We start from the raw sequence: 18,086 nt of genomic DNA, 5'->3' as shown, positions 1-18,086 counted from the left end.
TCTCTCGGCAGGGTGTTTTTGGTTCCGCTGTAGAGGAAGGATGAGGAGCCTGAACTGCTGCTCCATCAATTTCAAAAGAGTCTGTCAAGATGATTTGGGCATATGATTAGGATGTCTCAGTGTCTCCTCCACGTGGAGATATTCCAGGCATATTGAACAGGAAGTGGGCCCTGGGACACACCAGGGGTATATTATATCTGGGATTACAGGGTCTGGGAATGGTGATATCACCTAGGAGAACCTGGAGGGCATGGCTGGGCTACACTTTTCAATCTGCTGCTACCACGGCATGTTCTTGGATAAGTGGAATAAAACAGATGGATGGATGGTCATTTTCGTCCCAGCACACAAGATTTCCCACACAAGATTTTCCATGGTTATAACACTGAAGGGTTTCTTTAGATGGAAACATACAAAAATGTACACTCACCCACACATGAACATATGATAAGTGGCGCTACATATTTTTAACCCCTGGTTGAGTTGGCATGGTGTTACTCTCACAGGGAAACAGTTACTGTATGTTTCCATCATGTTCCACAGAAAAGTTTTTTGCCTAATGTGAATTCTGATGTCTTCCTCACTTTGTTTGGATATTTTTGTTTTCAGTACAGATGTCAAAAAGCCAAGGTCTTCCATCTGAGAAAGGAGTTTTACCTCTTTACAGTAATTGCACATATTTGTCTTAAACATCCATGAATTATAAATATATGATTAATTATTCATCTCCTTGCTTGCTGTGCTAATGTGCACAAAGTGACCTTATTCTTCATCTGCTCACAGTGCATCTCACATACGAGCTGTGACATTGCATGCCACACTGTTTACAGCACGCAGTGATTTAAAACTGCAAAGTAAAACGTAATTATAAACACCATTACAGCAAACACTGGTATACAAGAGTGTTGCTTGTTTCCTTAAATACAGTGAGTTGTGATTTTTATGTTAATGCAACCTGGATGTTTTACACACAACAATTAAGTAAGAATTGGCCACAGATTCTCTTAAAAGAGGGACAATAACAACAGTTGTGTGTGTGTGTGTGTGTTTCCCTTGATTTTACCATCTTTAATCTCTGGCCTTTAACTGAGATCCATGGGGATCCACCAGTGAGATGTCCATATCCATCCATCCATTTATCCATCCATCTACAGTACAAGGTGATTGGCGTCAGTCAGCTGTTTGTCTTCTTGGTGGCTTGCGTATAAATCCTCTATCTATTGATTCTGATCGATTGGTTAATCTGTCTTTAGGTTGCTCTATCTACCTCTCTCTATCTGTCCTTCTCACTATGGATTCAAAATGAAAATAAAACATAATTAATATCCCATGAAAAGGTGAAGTCAAATTTCTGACAATTAACACTGTTTTGGGAAGCAGCCGGCCTGGAAAGCGAAAGCTTCATTTTCCCTGTGGTGTACTGAGTGTGAGTCACGATGAACCCTGTGCTGACTCCTCGTGGTGAGCTATCGATCCATTACCAGGATCACCTTCTCATCATCCCTAGGCCTCATTAGCAAGGGCTTATTAGCTGAGTAGGGCTATTACAGTGCTGTGCAGATGAAACCAGTGGTGAATGGGGAAAACACATTTTATCTTGGACTTCCATGCCTGACTGGCATCACCTTCCTAAATGGAATACATAATTGAATAGAGTCCAGAAACAGAGATAAGACACGTTGGATGGCATGAAAGAAAATCAGTGTGGTCTAATTTGGGCTAATCATTTGAAAAAAATAATTAAAAAAAACATATAAAAACAACTGTGTTGTTTTTATACCTGGTTTTGGTGTCTTGTTGATGATAAATAAATGAGAGATCTGAATCTACAACTCCTTCAGAACTGAAGCTACAGTAGTTGACTTGAGGTTTTCAAAGGCAGAAATCAATCATATTCCTCTGAGTAACTAAGTCAAATCTAAACACACAGACATGAAACACATATTTTTAGGTTCAGTGTAACTTAGACCTTCCGAGGATATCATTATCTCCTATGTTCATCGTGAATGAACTTCCAGAAATCTGCTTACAGACAGAAAAGAAGATCTAATAACTGCAGAGCTAGCCTGGGAATAATCATATTTTTAAGAGTTTTCTTCTTCTCAGTATCACAATAATTCAGTAATCGTTGTCAGTGCATCCATGAGTACATTGCAAATAGGAGCTGCTAATAGCTCATTTGGCATGCTTTTAAAAATGCAAATTTACCAAAATATAAGCTAGTTGTTTACATGCCAGAAAGCCCTGAAATAATGGGAACTGACATGTATTGCTTTTTGTACATGTGAAGGTGCACATTGTGGTGACAAAAACCTTTTCCTTGAATTTTCTTTCACCTAAATGAAACCTATAACCTTGAGCTTTTACAGTGTTAATATAACAGCTAAATAGACCTCTATAATCTTTATAATCATCAATCAAGACATGGGAGTCTCACCCAAGCCTGTGTGTTACAAAGGTACATGTTCTCATGCTCCTTCATTGCCGTTGTTATGATGTACATGTCTTTATGCTTGCATACACAGAGTGTCTCCTAGAAACTACATTTAAATCTTAGGAAAAAGTTTTCATCAATGTAATTGCTGGCTGGATTATCTTTTATTATGATTATATTATTTTCTAAATGAATGAATTGCTACATTTATGAACTGTGCCAAACTCAATAGCACGGGGCTAGGGTGGAATGAGGTCATACAAAGTGCACGACTGTCGCATCAAAGACTGGAGTTTGCATCCATGGTAACGCCTGTGGTTAGGTTTAACAAAAGCACTTTGGTTGAGGTTAGGGGAAGATTGTGGTTTTGGTTAAATGTAAATAAACAGATGGTAGCTCTTTTTCATATCATTAAATATGTAAATTAAAAACATTTCCTCATTATCTCAATAGAAAGATGTAATCTAATTTGAAATAATGACTTGCTGTTGAAATTATTTTCTAACAAAGCATTAGGCCTATCTTTTGTGCTCGTGGACACTTCAAAAAACAGCTGTCCCATTCACTTGAATTAAGGTCTTTACGACTGACAAATGAATGCATGTGTTTGCTGTTTTTGGTGCGCACTCCCGCCCTCTTTGTTCACCTTTACCCCGCAAGTTTACACGTTCACTCGAAACGATGATTCACTATATTTGGAAATGGGACGATCATTACTCTAGCAATCTGGCATCACCTTATTTTGCACAATATCACACGTCCAGACTACAAGCCGAAGCATCACATACACTGCTTACAGTTTGTCGTTCATCTGATCAATATTTATTCATTACCCACATCAGGGACTGTGACATCGCAGTCTTTTTTGGGTGCATGCAGGGCAATTTCATTAGACTGGAAACCAATGGAACCATACCTTTACACGGGTAGCTCCAATTATCAAACAAAACTATTTAATTCATGGGACCAGGGCTGATTATTTAGATATTGATTGTACTTTCTCCATAATACAAAATTTTACCCAATTATGGATAAAGTGTCATAATAAAGTCATCCAGTTATAGCAAGAAAAATATCATAATGGAAACATACACTTAGGGGAAAAAACTTTATGTTAGTGTGAGCTACCAGGATATCCTGGGGACCCAGGAGTCTAAGACACAAAGCATGTAATTCTACATGCTTGAGTTTGTTGCGTACACCCTCTTTTTTCTTCTCTCCTTCTTTTCACATCTGTTCTGTCTCCCTAAAAAGTGAAAAAATACTTCAAATAAAATAGTAGGAACTACTTTATCTCAGTGTAGTAGCTCTGTCTTTCTATGAATCCTAGGGCTGTTGAAACATCTTGAATTATTTTGCCACAGAGTAGACAGCATTATTCTCAAGTGTCCACAAACCGAACTGATGAGAATCCCATTTTGTTTAGCAAGAGCAATATTCATAATGTATTAGCCCTAAAGGAATTGATCACTAATGATCATTTCTGTTAAATTTTCATGCTTGTCCATTTCTATTTCTAACTGGCTCCAGCAACAATTGCTTTTCTGATTTCCTCTTTACATTTCACGACCTTGGACTGTGGCTAATTGCACTTTTACAGTGTCTCTTTAAAGTTGATTTTAACAAGCCAGCTGTAGCTCCCAAAACAACAAAACCACACTGTGGGAGTGTTTGTACCGGATATTATGAGATGCAGTCTACTTTTATACTCTCAGGAGAAAATCTTTCACATTATAACAAGATACTTTTCATGTTAGATTGTCTTCATTATAACAGGAAAACTTTTCCTTCTTCCTCAAATAAAGTTTCCTCAACTGCTAAAAGAACTGCATTTAAATAATGACAAACTGTGAAGTTACAGTGTGATAAGTCAGCTCTGTGCTGCCATACTTTTATGGTTAAGTTAAAAGAGGTAAAAATCATTTTCATAAATATAAGATCGACCTGAGAGAATTGTGAAGACAAAAAAGATGAAATTAAGTAAAAAGGAAAATCTAAATAGGTAAAATAACACGTATAAGTGGTGTATGGTGCAGGGCAACTTTCAGTTTTAAATAATCTGTGTATGTGCCAAAAAGCCTCTAAGTGAAAAATGTTGACAGCTGCAAAGTAGGTGTATTGTGTGTCCTTCCCTGGGTCGTTTGACAGCCATTATCATATTACCTCCATAGGTTATTATCATCAAAAGACGCCGAAATGTCAGCAGGAGTTCTGCGAGTTTGTGGACTAAAATCCGAGGAAAAAAAAAAAAAACCTTATGTGTTTATATGTGGAGCTCTACCCTGCCGACACGACTTCCAGGTCCCCGCGCCTCCAACACGTGTTTGCACTCTAATGTGCCTCTGGTGCGCATTACCAAGGATGCATAGAGGCGAAGGACAGTGCGCGCCCACTGGATGCGAGCTGCTGAAGTCGCAGCCACTCCACTCCATGTTTTGCCCTGCCCTTGTGCGTTCTGCTCGCCGTGCAGCGTGCGTCTCCGTTGCATTTCGCTGTCCTCACACAGACACAAACACAGGGCTTGTGTGCATGCGGGAGAAGTTGTTGGCACAGAGAGCACCAGGTAGCAACTGTCTTCTTCTAACGGATTTGTTCAAGCTGGGAGCAGTCGGACTCACTGGGTTCTTTTTTTTCTTTTTGAGGTGGGAAGACAACGAAGCTTTTGCGATGAGGTGGACGTACCAGTATCTAAAGTGAGGAGTGATCTTTTTCTCTTTTTTCTTTTTGCTTTTGTTTTAATGAACATCTGACATCGCGCTCAGTGGAGAAATCTTTCACGCAGCCCTCTGGATTTCTTTTAGGAGCTCGTTTTCCCCCCGTGAAACGTTATCAAGGATTTCACTGATGTATGCGATGTGGAGACTGCAAGTCGCCTTATGTACTCTGTCGTTGCTGTCCCTGTCATCTGGTGGTGAAAGCAAAGCGCGGAGCTGTAGCGAGGTTAGACAAGCTTATAACGCTAAAGGATTCAGCCTCGTCAATGTACCTCATCAGGAAATATCAGGTAGGTGAAACTGACTAATCATCAATGCGTTTCACCACGTGTCATGCTCCGTTTCGCCCCTCAAATTAAACAATTTGATCATGATCCCCACATACACACACACACACACACACACACACACACAGCCTGAACCATGTGATCCTCCTCAAACCTTTTGAGCATCTAATTCCCCCTGTGCAACTGTCCCATTTTATTAGAGGGTCCAAACAGAGTGTGAGTCTTTGCTTTTCTTTTTTTCCTTTCTTTTTTATTTATTTATTTATTTGCAGCATCCCGTTTCATGAGAGACTTTGTCAAAGCGTTTGTCTGAATTTACACCACATGCAGTCGCTGTGTTTGTTGTGTGCTTGATTTAAGTATTTTTTTTTCTTGTATAAAATCAAAGACATGGAATTATATATGATTAATTGCGTTTTGAAGGTCACTATGATCCCCTCCATTTCTACATTGCTAAATGATGAATCACAGCAAGCTGCTTTTCATTCATTCTCTTCCATGAAGTACACCAAACATTCGTTTAGCTACCCACAATACACCTGTGAGAAAGCAACAGTAAAAAGAAATCACACAAGTATTCATCCTCATATAGTTAAAATATTTGTTTCAGACCTTTTTAGATTTTAGAGGCCAGCTTGGTACATGGTAACATCTCAAACCTTATTCATACTAAAACTTATTACCTTTCCCCTGTTTTTGCACCTTTTTTTTTTTTTTTTTTTTTTTAAACCCTTAAAAGAGAGGTGTGCCTCACCTCAGAGAGGTCACTTCACCCACATGTTATATGAATTGATAAATAGTTTAACACCATTTAACACCAGGACCAACAGCCCAGGAATCATATGTGACACCTCAGTGTTCGATTTAATGGCAGTCACCCCAATCTGAGATCCTTTACAAATGGAGCTTTCTTTAAACAGAGACGGTGAAAGAACAGTGGCGCCAGAAGATCGGGTCTGAAACGCGGCTGCATACCTGTTGCTCACATTCAACAGAAGATCATGGAGCTTGTTGTGTTGTATTTGGATAAATAGTGAATACTGTTTACCAGTAGGGGGCTGTATGCACTCAGCACGAAATACTCCCATTGCTGTGCTTCTTTCTCTCTCTCTGTCTTTCTCTCTCTCTCTCTTTTCGATATTCCTCAAGGCTACAGCTTAGGTTTTAATTCATGCTCTTTGGTACAGCCGAGATATGGGGTTTTATTATCTCTTGTGTGGTGGTAATCACATTTGTGGTCAAAGCAGGAAAGGAGATTAGTCAGTAAACATAGTCTGCTTCATGAGAGGGAAGAGGGGAAGCAGAGAGACCTGAAGTTAATCCCTCTATTGCCTCTTCCAGACAACATAGAGATACTGTATTGGTAATTGGCAGTGTCAGGCAGTAATGATCATAGAGCCGCCTTATTTGGTTTTAACATGGTTTTGGCTTGATGGGAATTTGATAGTTTTGTCGCCGATTGAGCGAGTGTGTGTAAGTCTGTGTCAGTGTCTGCGTGTGAGGGATTCTGTGTTTTACAAATACAGCTCACACCAATTTCATCCAGTTAGGACTCTAAACTAATCAAAATTGTATTGTTAGTGTCACCGTTGACCGTTCAGATATTTCATGTAATGACAAACTAAGCCAGCTTCTTTGTTCTTCTACGTTCTAGAAAATGCAGAAAGTCAAAGTCAGCCTACGGAGCTGTAAAAAAAAAAAAAATCTGAAAAAGCAAAAAAGAGAAAGCTTTGTGTCTCTACTGATTCCGCTTCAGTGGCAACGCATTAAATTTATCAACAGTTTAAAAGGAGTCAGTGTTCAGCAGACTACTCAAATAAAAAAGAGCAGACACTGTGGTTTGAATAATTTGCCGTTGTTTCTCCAACACTTGAGTGTTATACTTTTAAAAGCAGTAATCTGGTGCTGCTGCTTTATTATTTCTATTTTACTGTTGGCGTCTGATATGACAGAGCACAGGGAGCTGGATGGACTTCTGGTGTTGCCACCTCTTTTCCTTTTTGTCATCGCTTTTGCGAAGTGATGGTTTGTGGTTGAACTCAGCTTTATACAGTGGATCCCAAGATGTAAAATAGCCCTATATTATAATGTCTGAATTCTTGTGTGGAAAGGATTGTAATGTTGAGGCTGCTGATTGAGTCTGACATTTGCACAAAATATTTAGCACTGAAACATGAACATGGCTCATTGCACAATTTTTTGACATCTGGTTTATGTTTGGATTACTTATTGAGTAATTTAATGTATTGTGAGACAGGATGTTGGACTTGCAGCTGTTTGACATTTCTTTTATAGGAGTGAAAATCTTGTAGTTGTCCAGTGTCTGACCACAGAGTTTTTGTTGGCTTCCACCTCCCAGGAGTACTGGACAGATTCCCTTTACAAGAGTCAGATAACATTTTATAAATGATTTGGAAATACTTGGACATACTTTTATTTGGTTATGAAGAGTTTTCAGTATTTATTATTTGATTCCATGGAACATTCCTCATCAGCTTGGAACGTCAGCAAGTTTCACTCAAAGACCGATCTGTTGGCCACATCATAGATCGAGATGTTTTTGGGGGCTGTGATCAAATCCTAATTACAATTCACGTACAGCCCATACACTATGTGTAATTGCATCTTGTTGTCTTCAAATAACCTTTGCATGAATACAACAGAGGTTAGATATAGGCCTCAGGAGATGGGATAGTAGAAAGCTCGCAATTATGCTTAATTAACTATGCTAATACAAACGTGCGGTAAGCTGCATGAGCAGTGTTAGCGCTCATCCCTCCATCATCTGCTGTGTCATGCTACTGCTATGCCTCTATATACAAAACACACAGGTTTAATACATTTGCAGAGGTGGCTACCTCAGGTTGTAAGCTCCCATTTGCATAAGCTAATTATTTTGACAGCTCTCTGCCACTGACAAGCCGAGCTACATAAACAGGTGAGAAACACAGATATGTTTATACAGATGTTAGTTTTTGTATAGTATAATACAATAGGCTAATTATTGAATCCGTTCTTAAACTTAAATTAAACATCAAGCTCATACAATTTGAATTAATTAAATTTAAATATTTGTTAAAGATAAACAATATGGACAGTTTTATTTACGTGTGTTTGTTGGCTGAAGTCTGAACAGTTTCTTTCTTTGCATTCTTGTCAGACGCTTCTGAATCAGCACATTCTCACAGCTACTATCTAAATTCTGCAGGCCATCCATTATTGTAGTATTATAGAAGTGTTTCAATGGGTCTCATGGGCTCCAGAGTCATAAAACATATCCAGAACATAAAGAACCTGGTAAACCGTCAAAGCGGAAACCCTGGATTGATGTTTCAAGGATTACACCAGAAGGCCAGGTCATTTCTTCGTGGCTTTTGCTATCTCTTGATCTCAAGCTGTGAAGTTGTTGTGGGAAGATATTTATTTATTTTTTCTGTGCATGCCATTTAATGTATAAATACACAATATGTATTTTTTTTAAATTTTCCCCAGCGACAGAGTGATTGAACGAGCTGTAACTCTTCACATTTACAGATGTTATGCCGGTAGAAAGCAGAAACATTTGGTGTATGGTCTCGCACTACTTCCGAGACAGTCAGATTTGCATGTGTGGTTTCGCCACGAAGAGATGTAATGTATTCTCAGCAGTATAACACTTCTGTCACACTCACTGCTGTGCCTGGCAAATTGTCATCATACATGGTTTTACTCTGGGATTGAAATAACGGTTTGACACTCAAGCAGACATAAGGTAATTGCCAGAGTTAGGGGACTTAGGGAGAGGTCAACCATGCTACCCACTTCATAGATTAAAGACTACTTTCTCTTTCTCGTTTTACCCAAGGACTCTCAAGTGCCTAAGCTTGCTTACAATCCGGGCGCGGTGGGAGGTGGAGGCCAGTAAGAAAAATCTTACTGGCTTTACTAGTTTTCATACAGTCTCTTGGAAGAGAGCCAGGATTCTTTGCAAAGAGCAGGTGTGGGTAAGATAGAGAGGTTGTGCTGCAATACACTGCTCTATGTGGGGTGAATCTGAAAAATGTCTAAAAGTATCTGTTGAACAGCTTCATTAAACTCCACCAGTTTGAGCTTGTGATTCCTCCGCTTCCCGCGCCCGTGTTGTCAATGTACCATCGCCTTGCCTGGTGTGTTTTATGCAGCAGTCAGCCAACGATACAGCTTGCCCGTGAGGATCATCCCTGTGTGAATGTGTCAGACGTTAGTTATAGTGTCACGCACACAATGCTGCGTGATTGTCAGCCCTTTGTTCATAAACACAACTGCTCCTGAATGCCTCAGTCAGGCCCTGCCATGGAGCTCTTGCTCTGAGGCTTTGCTGTTAATATCAACATTCACTAACACAGAGCAGTTGGGATTCTCATGGGTGGACTCGGCTCTTTGCTGCGGCTTTGAAACAAAATCACTTGATGTGCTGCAGTTTCTATTAATGCACTGCCCGAGTCTTATATTTCCTTTCTCAAGCATAACAATTACCTTTGGGGTTCATCTGTAGCAACTTTAAAGAATATTATTTGATTTCGCTTAACAGAACAGTTATTAGCTCTTATGCAATACAGCATCATTTTTCCTCATGTGAATTCCTGCTATGCAATAATTCTCTGTTTATCGCTGTGATCTGTACTTGGCTGTTTGCAGGTTGTGGGGTGCGCGCTGTTCCCCACTTCCCTTAAAACACAACCCAGGTATCAGAGATCTTTGCTGGTTCTACATAAATGAGTGTTAGTACCCTTGTGAACCTTCAGTTTACAGCACGGTTATTATTCCCAACAGTCAAGCTTTTTCGACACATACGGTACATGACTAGCTCTAAAAAATAAAAACCATATTACAACACTTATTAACATCAAAATGTGAGATACTTATGAGTTTAGAGCAAAGATTTACTTTATCAGAACTAAAGACAACAGATTCTTGAATGTATACATATATATTAGATACTTTTTTTTAGGACCTCAAATGAAAGTTTTGGAAATTCCAAATGATTCAAGAAAATTACAGTTTATTCGTAACTGAAATACAGTTTATCGGTGTATTGTTTCCTCCGTCGCCATTTCACGTCGGACTGCTATTCATCAATATAGTGTCTGACTATTTGATAATGGGAGTAGAGAAAGACAGGAAAGGCATGGGACATAGAGGGGATGACGTACAGCATGGGCTGGATTGGAACCCAGGCAGCTGTAGTAAGGACCCAGCCTCGATAGGTGATAGATGCTCTACCAGACGAGCTACTGGGGCACATTCTGTCAGGAGTTTTACGTGATGCGATATAACACAAAAATATGGAGACATTCACGCTATGATTGATCTTCTGGTTTCACATTTCTGCACATTGTCTCAAAAGTATTTAATCAACAATCTGTTTGTTACACTGATCTAATTTTAATTTACTTATCATGTTGGGCAGTTATGCAAAATGAATTTGGAGGTAATCTTAGATGTGTTCACAGCCAGATGCCTAATCACTAAATAATGGAAAGACATGAGACCTTTAGTGAAAGTGTGGGAATACCACTCTAAAAGGCCTAGCCCAGGAAATATCCATATAAAAATTCAGTGGGGCATTTTTTCCAAAGCCCATTAAGATGCTCTTGGCGCTGCCAAATTGGAAATAAGTCTCTTGCCAGCCTGTATACATCTTCAGAGAGAACGGTTAATGAGATGTGAGGGAGATTAGGCTCTGTGCGTGTGTTTGTGTGTGTGCATGTCTGTATGTGTGTTTGGAACAGTTTAGCCTCACTTCCCCAGCCTTTCTCTTCCTTTGCATCTCTATTGTGGTAGAAAATGACAAAAGCTTTTTGTTTTTCATTTGGAGGGACAGATTGTGTGCGTGGAACATCCAAATGAGTTTGACTGTCAATCTTCCAGCGATAATTTTCCACCTTTTGTCGGATTTGGTGAATGAGAATGTCGGACAGTTGTCCTGACCTGAAAAAGTGTGTCACCCCTCAGCAGGCATTCATGCCTGCAGTGCATATGGTCTGCGAGCTTCCTGGAAGCCTTCTTCAGCTCCATGTATGGTGTTTTCTGAGTAGTGTGAAAAGCCTCTGGCTAGCGTAGGAGACTGCCATAGCACTTTTTTTTTTCCAGTTTTCAATCAACTGCTGGCCTAAATCAGTAATGGAGGGGGGGATTAAGGATCTCTACCCTCTCAAGCCTCGAGAGGAACTAGAAAATAACAGCAAGAAGTTAAAGGATGGATGTGATTATATGTTTAGGGATTAGCATGGAGAGTAAAGAGAGATCGCAGTGAAATAAGCTGGAAAATAAACAAATTTACTCAGTAAAAGAGAGCATATCAGGATGGGAGAGCATCCTTGACTAACCATGTGTTGAAATCATAACTATGTGAGGTGAGCGAGGAGCTCTGGGATACGAGGAAGGGAGTCAGGTAGGATGTAATCCATCTGAACTTGAAGGATTAGTGATCTGACTCACAGTGTTGCACAGCCGTATTGCTACATGCTGCTCTTTATACTTGTTTCTAGAAAGAAAGAAAGAAGCATTCAACCTCCCTTCTCTTGTTAATACGTTAGTGAAAGAGAGACTGGAGGTAACAGAAGGATAAATTCACATGTGGGTACTCCTCCACAGGGGAAAAGTGTTCCCCTTAGCATCTCTCTGTTAGTGGATGAGGGTGGTGCAGGAACGTCGTAGAGGGAGGTGGAGGGTCACATTGGCCCATATTTGTTGACATGGGGGGGGGGGGAATAGAGGTTCGGTTTTAACGATTATAGGGCAGCTTTCCTCTTATTGTCTGTGTAGGGCAGACCCTTAGGATAAACCTGAAGCCATATAAAACATACTGTTTACTGCACAGACAACGCTAATCACTTTTCAAATTCTATTTTCATCCTCTAGCCGAGCGGGTGTTTGTGGTTTCCCTACTATTATTCATTATGTATGTTAGCGAACCAAGGCGTTGTGTTGTGTTTATGGTTTTTCTTTTTGCCCACAACGCCTACTTTCCTCTGGAGGTTAGTCTCTGAATAGAAGTCCCAAGCTTGACACCAATGATAAGGCTCAGAGAGAGGAGGGCCACACAGTGGAGGAAAAACCCACACGGGTATATCATATCGAGGTGTCAAGGATGCAAATACATCTCACACTGGGGACTTTTTATTTTTGTTTTTCAGACACAGACAAGTACACATGGCTGAGGTGATTTGCTAAATAAGTTTCCCCCTCAGAGACTCGGAAGTAAACAAGCATTAAGCACATATAAACACGATGTGCCAAAATTGTCATGGAAACATCAGATGCTGTCAACAAAAGCAGAAAACAATGGTGGAATTGGCGTTACAGACTTGATGATGACACTGTTGTTGTTTTTTCTACCCCCTGAAAGGCCTCTGTGATGGTTTCACTGTAGTGGAACCACAGGGGGGGCTTTTGATGCATCAAAATCAATAGTGCAGGTGCTCCAACATGCAGACATCTTTTAGTACAAACAAAGCCCCAGCCGTACATCAGTGGCTATCTTTAAGGCCTGTGAACATCATTCAAGACTCTAAATATAGTGATACTTTTATCACCGAACCATTGAAGCAGTTGGAATTTAAAAAAAAAAAAGAAAGGCAAGGATTGAAAAATGAGGCAAACTTTATGTAAGGTCACGTAGAAGTGTCTTCAAAAAATAAGAGAGAATAAGGCTCATGATATTGTATAATTTTACTATTGTGAACAAATCCCATAGAAAGACCAAAACCAACTGTGCGTTTGTCCGTCTTGACATTTTCTGAATTCCTCAGCTTGTCTGCAGCTCTCAGCCACAATAAGAATTCATCCATCCTGAAAACCTTTTACAAAGACATCATGAATACATACTTTCATTTTAAAGACATTAAGCCATTTCCCTGAAACACCTGGGCAATGTAATTTTTTTTTGTTGTTGCAAGCTTTACCCAGACAGATGTAAATGTCGTGTTTGTTGGGTGTTGTTTTCAGTGATGTAGTTGTTGTCCAGCAGTCCAGTGCACTGATGCCTCTTTTTTTAAAAATGTTTTTGAACAATAATGGAGCTCTATGGCACAGAGGAATAAGATGAAGCTTTGGCTAAACACGCGATATTGGTTTGTGGCATCAATTCAATTTTTGGTGGGATGGGATTTGTTGTTTGAAAAAATATACTGCAGTATGTCACCGGACTTATCCCTTAACAGTATATAAGCTTTTCTGAGTAAGTCAATTGGTCACTTAATTATACTCGCCATTCACTCTGGTCTCAGTCTATACTTTCTTTGACACAACAGTTCTATTCTTTTTTTCCAGAGAATATGAGTTAACTGTGTCCTATACAGACCAAAGATTTCCTGTGACGTTGACCTGAAGTACAAAGCAATATCACGTTCGCTTCGATCTGGGCAGCACCTCGCGTAGAAAGTGAAATCACCGTGATCATCATTGCTGAGTGGAGGTTTCCGGTTCATTGTTCTTGACTGCCAGAGATGATAGAAATCTGGTTAATACTCTACATCCAGGTCATCCAGGATCCATAGAACAGTAGTTACATATGTGCTGGGGCTCGAGGCTTGATTTGAACGCATCGACTGAATATATGAAAGGGGTCTTAAGCTGGTGTTAACGATACAGGTCAAGTCGTGCACAGTTTGCATCTTGATCTTGATCGGAATACAGTGTGATTGTAACGTACTCGATTTTAAGTTTTGTGTTATCTTTTGTGAGGTTCAGTTCAGGAGGTTCAGTGATAGAGAAGAGAAAGGCTTTGTGCTGACAGCGAGCTAAACGTGTGTGTTGCTCCTACGTCTCTGTTCTAATAAATGAGCTGTAAGTCACACGTTCGCTGTAACATTTGGAAGTAGGACAGCAGGAAAAGAAATGTTTCACCCTGGCAGCATATTTCAACATTTACCTGAACTGTGGCAACGGTGAACTACGGTAGTCTTCAAGTGTAGTCATTTCACGTCTGCAGCTCTGCAGCAGTGTTAACAAGAGATTTCCAGCTGCATGACTGTGTCTCTCAAGTGAACAGATGATGGGGGCTCACCAAGTAACAAGTGAAGAGGAAACCACAGTGCCAACCTTGCAGGACACCTAAAGATTTATTGTAAATTGTATTGTCAAAGACCCGTAGATGTTACTGAAGACAAGACATGCAAAGATAGCATGTTGTTCCATTTATAAATTAGGGAATTTATACTGATTACATGAGTTCATGACCCAGTTTAGTGCAATCTCAGTTGCGGCTTTGAGGTGGAGAGACTAATTGGAGATCGTTATTATTTTTATGTTAATGCAAAAATGTAGAGGGCTGATCTTAACCCCGGGTCACATTTCTGGGCTTTAATTATAACATTAAATAATAGGTTTGGCTGTGAAATGCTTTTGGGGATATAATGGCACTCCCGCCTGTGTCAGAGGTCTGCCCTATGTTCCCTAACCCCGTGTTGCCTCATTTCCTTTTTTACTCCTGTTTAGGCACAGTGTTCAGTTCACTCAGTGATCTGTGAGAGCCAAAATTATCCCGATGTTAATGGATGTTGTTGTGGCTGGTTTTTGAAAGAGACAAAAGAGATTTTTCAATTGAGTTAGTAAAAACTATTAAATATGCTTTAGCTACTGCTAATATTTCAGTTTGCTTTCAAATAAATGTATTATCGTGGCTCGTTATAGTATTTTGTATGTATGATGGTGACGCATGGTGTATCCTCTGATGAAACTGGCTTCTAATGAAGCATGTTGGATGTATGACTTGCAAAGTGCCACAGAACGACATCAGAAGTCATCTGGAACTAAAGAAGTACAGGCGGGGTGAGCCAACAGTTCATTTAAATCACCTATCATTGTGGCTGATGAGAGAGTAGAGCAGTCTTGCAGTAAAAGATATCTAGGCTCACTAGACTCACACCACTGATTTGAATGGGGCCACATAGTGCATCTCCAGGGAGTCTTACCATCATGACAAATGTGACAAGCTCATATAACCTTAATGTCAGGAGAGAAGCGGTTTAAGGTCTTGTCGCTCTGAGAATGTTGATGAGGCTTGAGAAAGAATATCTCCAGCCTTCATAGTTTCAGTTTCATTAATTCAAGACCCGTTGTAAAGGAGGCACAAGCATTTTGGAAAGACTTATTGGGATATATAGGTTAACAAGCCTATGTCCAGTGTTTACATCTTTTAGACACTTGAATTTCTTCATGTGTCAAATGAAACATCTGTCATTGTAATGCTTCTTGGCACATCCTTGTTCTTTGGCTCCTGGAGGGTGCTTGAATCTGAAAAGAAGCCAGCCTCATCTCCTGCTCCCAGAAACCCCGCTGTTTCCTGTCCCCTGTGTAAGCTGCCGGTAAATGAGTGGGCTGGTCATCTCACACCCTGGGGCTCTACCTCGGGCTTTTCAGACCACCAGCTGTTGTGTTTAGGACTGAGTCATGCACCAGTTAGCTTGATGAATCCAGAGCAGGAGTGCAAGGCTTTAACCCCACCGTATGGCTCTACTGCTTCAAGCTTAGCCTCTAATATTGAGCAAGTGTGATGGACTGTGCTGAAAACTTGAGACACCATACAGTAGTTAAATAGTTTTCACCAAATGTCTTGAAGATGAGTGAGCTGCATTTTCTAATTGTTCATTTTAGAGATGTTAATGATTAATCACCATCAAGTCAATTAAGTTAATCAAGAACAAACATGCACGATTAGCATGACAGAAGTTGTGAATCTCAGGGCCTTGGTTCCCATGTTGTGGATGTTTTCAGCTGCCAGTCATCAGAAAATTGTTGGGGCTGAGAAAGAATGTTGTAAGTAACATTGTTATCACTGTGCTACATTACAGAGAAATAGAAAACTGTAATAATGAACCTTTAAAATATAAAGGTTAACGACACCGGCAAAAGCGCTAGTGATTCTGAAAATGCCGTAACAACCAACGTGGACAATGTTAGAGTGAGCAGCCATGCTAAGTGGCTAACATTAGGCTACTTACACAATTCAAATACAAGTGCTGTTTGAGGTCAACAAATGATAGTGAGTGTCTGTCTGCAGAGTTTGCATGGCGCCCTCTAGGGGTCATCCTTTAGTCTCTTCTTTCTTGCTTGACATACCGGTATCTAATTATTGTAACACACTGTCCTGTGTGTATGTTTTTCAATATTTGAACTAGTGTGTCTCCTAAGAGTTGCCTTTAGGCCAATGAATAAGGCAGGAGTTGTTGTCGGAGTCCTGCTTGTACCATGTTAGGAAAATAAAGAAGTTGTTGCTGCTGTTCATCACACTATGTCTCTATACCTCATTTATTATTTTATGTGTCCAGTTAGGTGAATCCAAGAAACTCGGTTACAGTATCATCTAATAACAACAGGGACCAGCTGTGTAAATGATGTCTGTCTGTGACTGACTGAGTGACTGACTGAGTGACTGACTGAGTGTGGCCAGTTCCTGTGGAGTTAGATTTTTTTTTTTTCCCCTGCTACCAGCCAATCAACCGAAACTTGGTCGACCTTCCATGCTAAACATAAAGCTAATAGCTAATGAATCATTGAGAGTTTTAATTTTTGTGCTGTAATAAGTGTGTTGATTATGTAATATTTTTCCAGTAGCTAAACAAAACTGCACTTACACATAAGTGTGTTCTATCATGATGGCGGCCAAAAAAATGAATTGGAGATGATTTCAGTAGCTTAACGCTAAGCATGGTACCAGAGCACATTTGTAATCTTTTGTAAGATTATACATGCTTCAAGCTATATGGCTGGCAGTTAGTGTGGTGATATTGTATATATGAAAGCTACGTGGGTGGGATAAGGTGATAGCTGTTGTCAGACTGTGCGGCTGTGGCTATTTCCTGGTAGCAATATAGTGCAGACCCCGCTACATTCTGATCTTTAAAAGGCATCTATGAAAACGATTTGTTTTCATTTTCTGCCAGCACCAGTTTCTCAAACAGCAGGTGCAGCACAGTTATTATAAAACATATTTTAATTTCTGTTCAGTGTGTGTTTCTACTATCGCATTTACCTCATGTTTAAATGAAGCTTTAATGGAGGAAATGCATGTTAAGTTAATGATTAAATATATCAGAAGTAACAACGTATACATTCAGTGAAACAATCATGAATTGAGCTCTTACGTTGGTTATATCAGTCAAGCTGTTTGGGTAATCACAAAATATTGATTTTTTTTCCCCCCTAAATCTGACAGTTTCATATATAACTATATGACTGTGATGCCCATGATCTGTTATCTTTATGAACTTTTTCAACATAACGGTAAGAATAGGGAAAGAACAGTAATCACTAACCGGCCAGATTCCCTTGATTCAGAAACACTTAATGAGGCTGTGTGTAATGATTTGGAAATTCATATGCTATTATGTTCTTATTTCCTCATACAGGGTTCATCCCAGACTCTGGTGCAAATTCTGTTTGGAAAATTGGTTACGGGCATTACCCATAACAGAGGGATGAAGCTATGCAGTGTATTGTGGGTCTGCTTTAATAGACTGCATGCATGACTGAAGCTAGGGGCTCCACTCATATGCTCAACTTGTATGATGGCTTACCTTTGACATTTACCACAAGAGTCTCCAACCAGGCAGGTTACCACGGATACAGGTTTCAGACACTGGGTGTACAGTCATAAACTGTAGAAATGCTCATTAAAGCACCAATGCC

General features: G+C 39.9%; 1 protein-coding gene across 4 annotated transcripts in view; it reads left to right on the top strand.

Annotated features, from left to right (window-relative positions):
* The window catches only part of gpc6a (glypican 6a), a 214,317-nt gene that overhangs the window by 77,581 nt on the left and 118,650 nt on the right, over positions 1-18,086 (top strand). Inside the window, exon 1 of one of the 4 annotated variants that reach the window (XM_056373004.1) lies at positions 4,822-5,438. The exons of 2 other annotated variants lie outside the window; for them this stretch is intronic. In XM_056373004.1, coding sequence (XP_056228979.1) covers positions 5,279-5,438 — 160 coding nt within the window. In that variant the 5' untranslated portion in view covers positions 4,822-5,278. Of the gene's footprint in view, positions 1-4,821; positions 5,439-18,086 lie in introns of those variants that run through there. One more of the 4 variants, XM_056373021.1, reaches the window with a different exon arrangement.

Source organism: Seriola aureovittata, chromosome 1, assembly GCF_021018895.1.
Source record: "Seriola aureovittata isolate HTS-2021-v1 ecotype China chromosome 1, ASM2101889v1, whole genome shotgun sequence".
Taxonomy (NCBI): Eukaryota; Metazoa; Chordata; class Actinopteri; order Carangiformes; family Carangidae; genus Seriola; species Seriola aureovittata.
The sequence above is the reverse complement of the archived record's forward strand: the minus strand, read 5'-3'. Positions and strand labels throughout refer to the sequence as shown.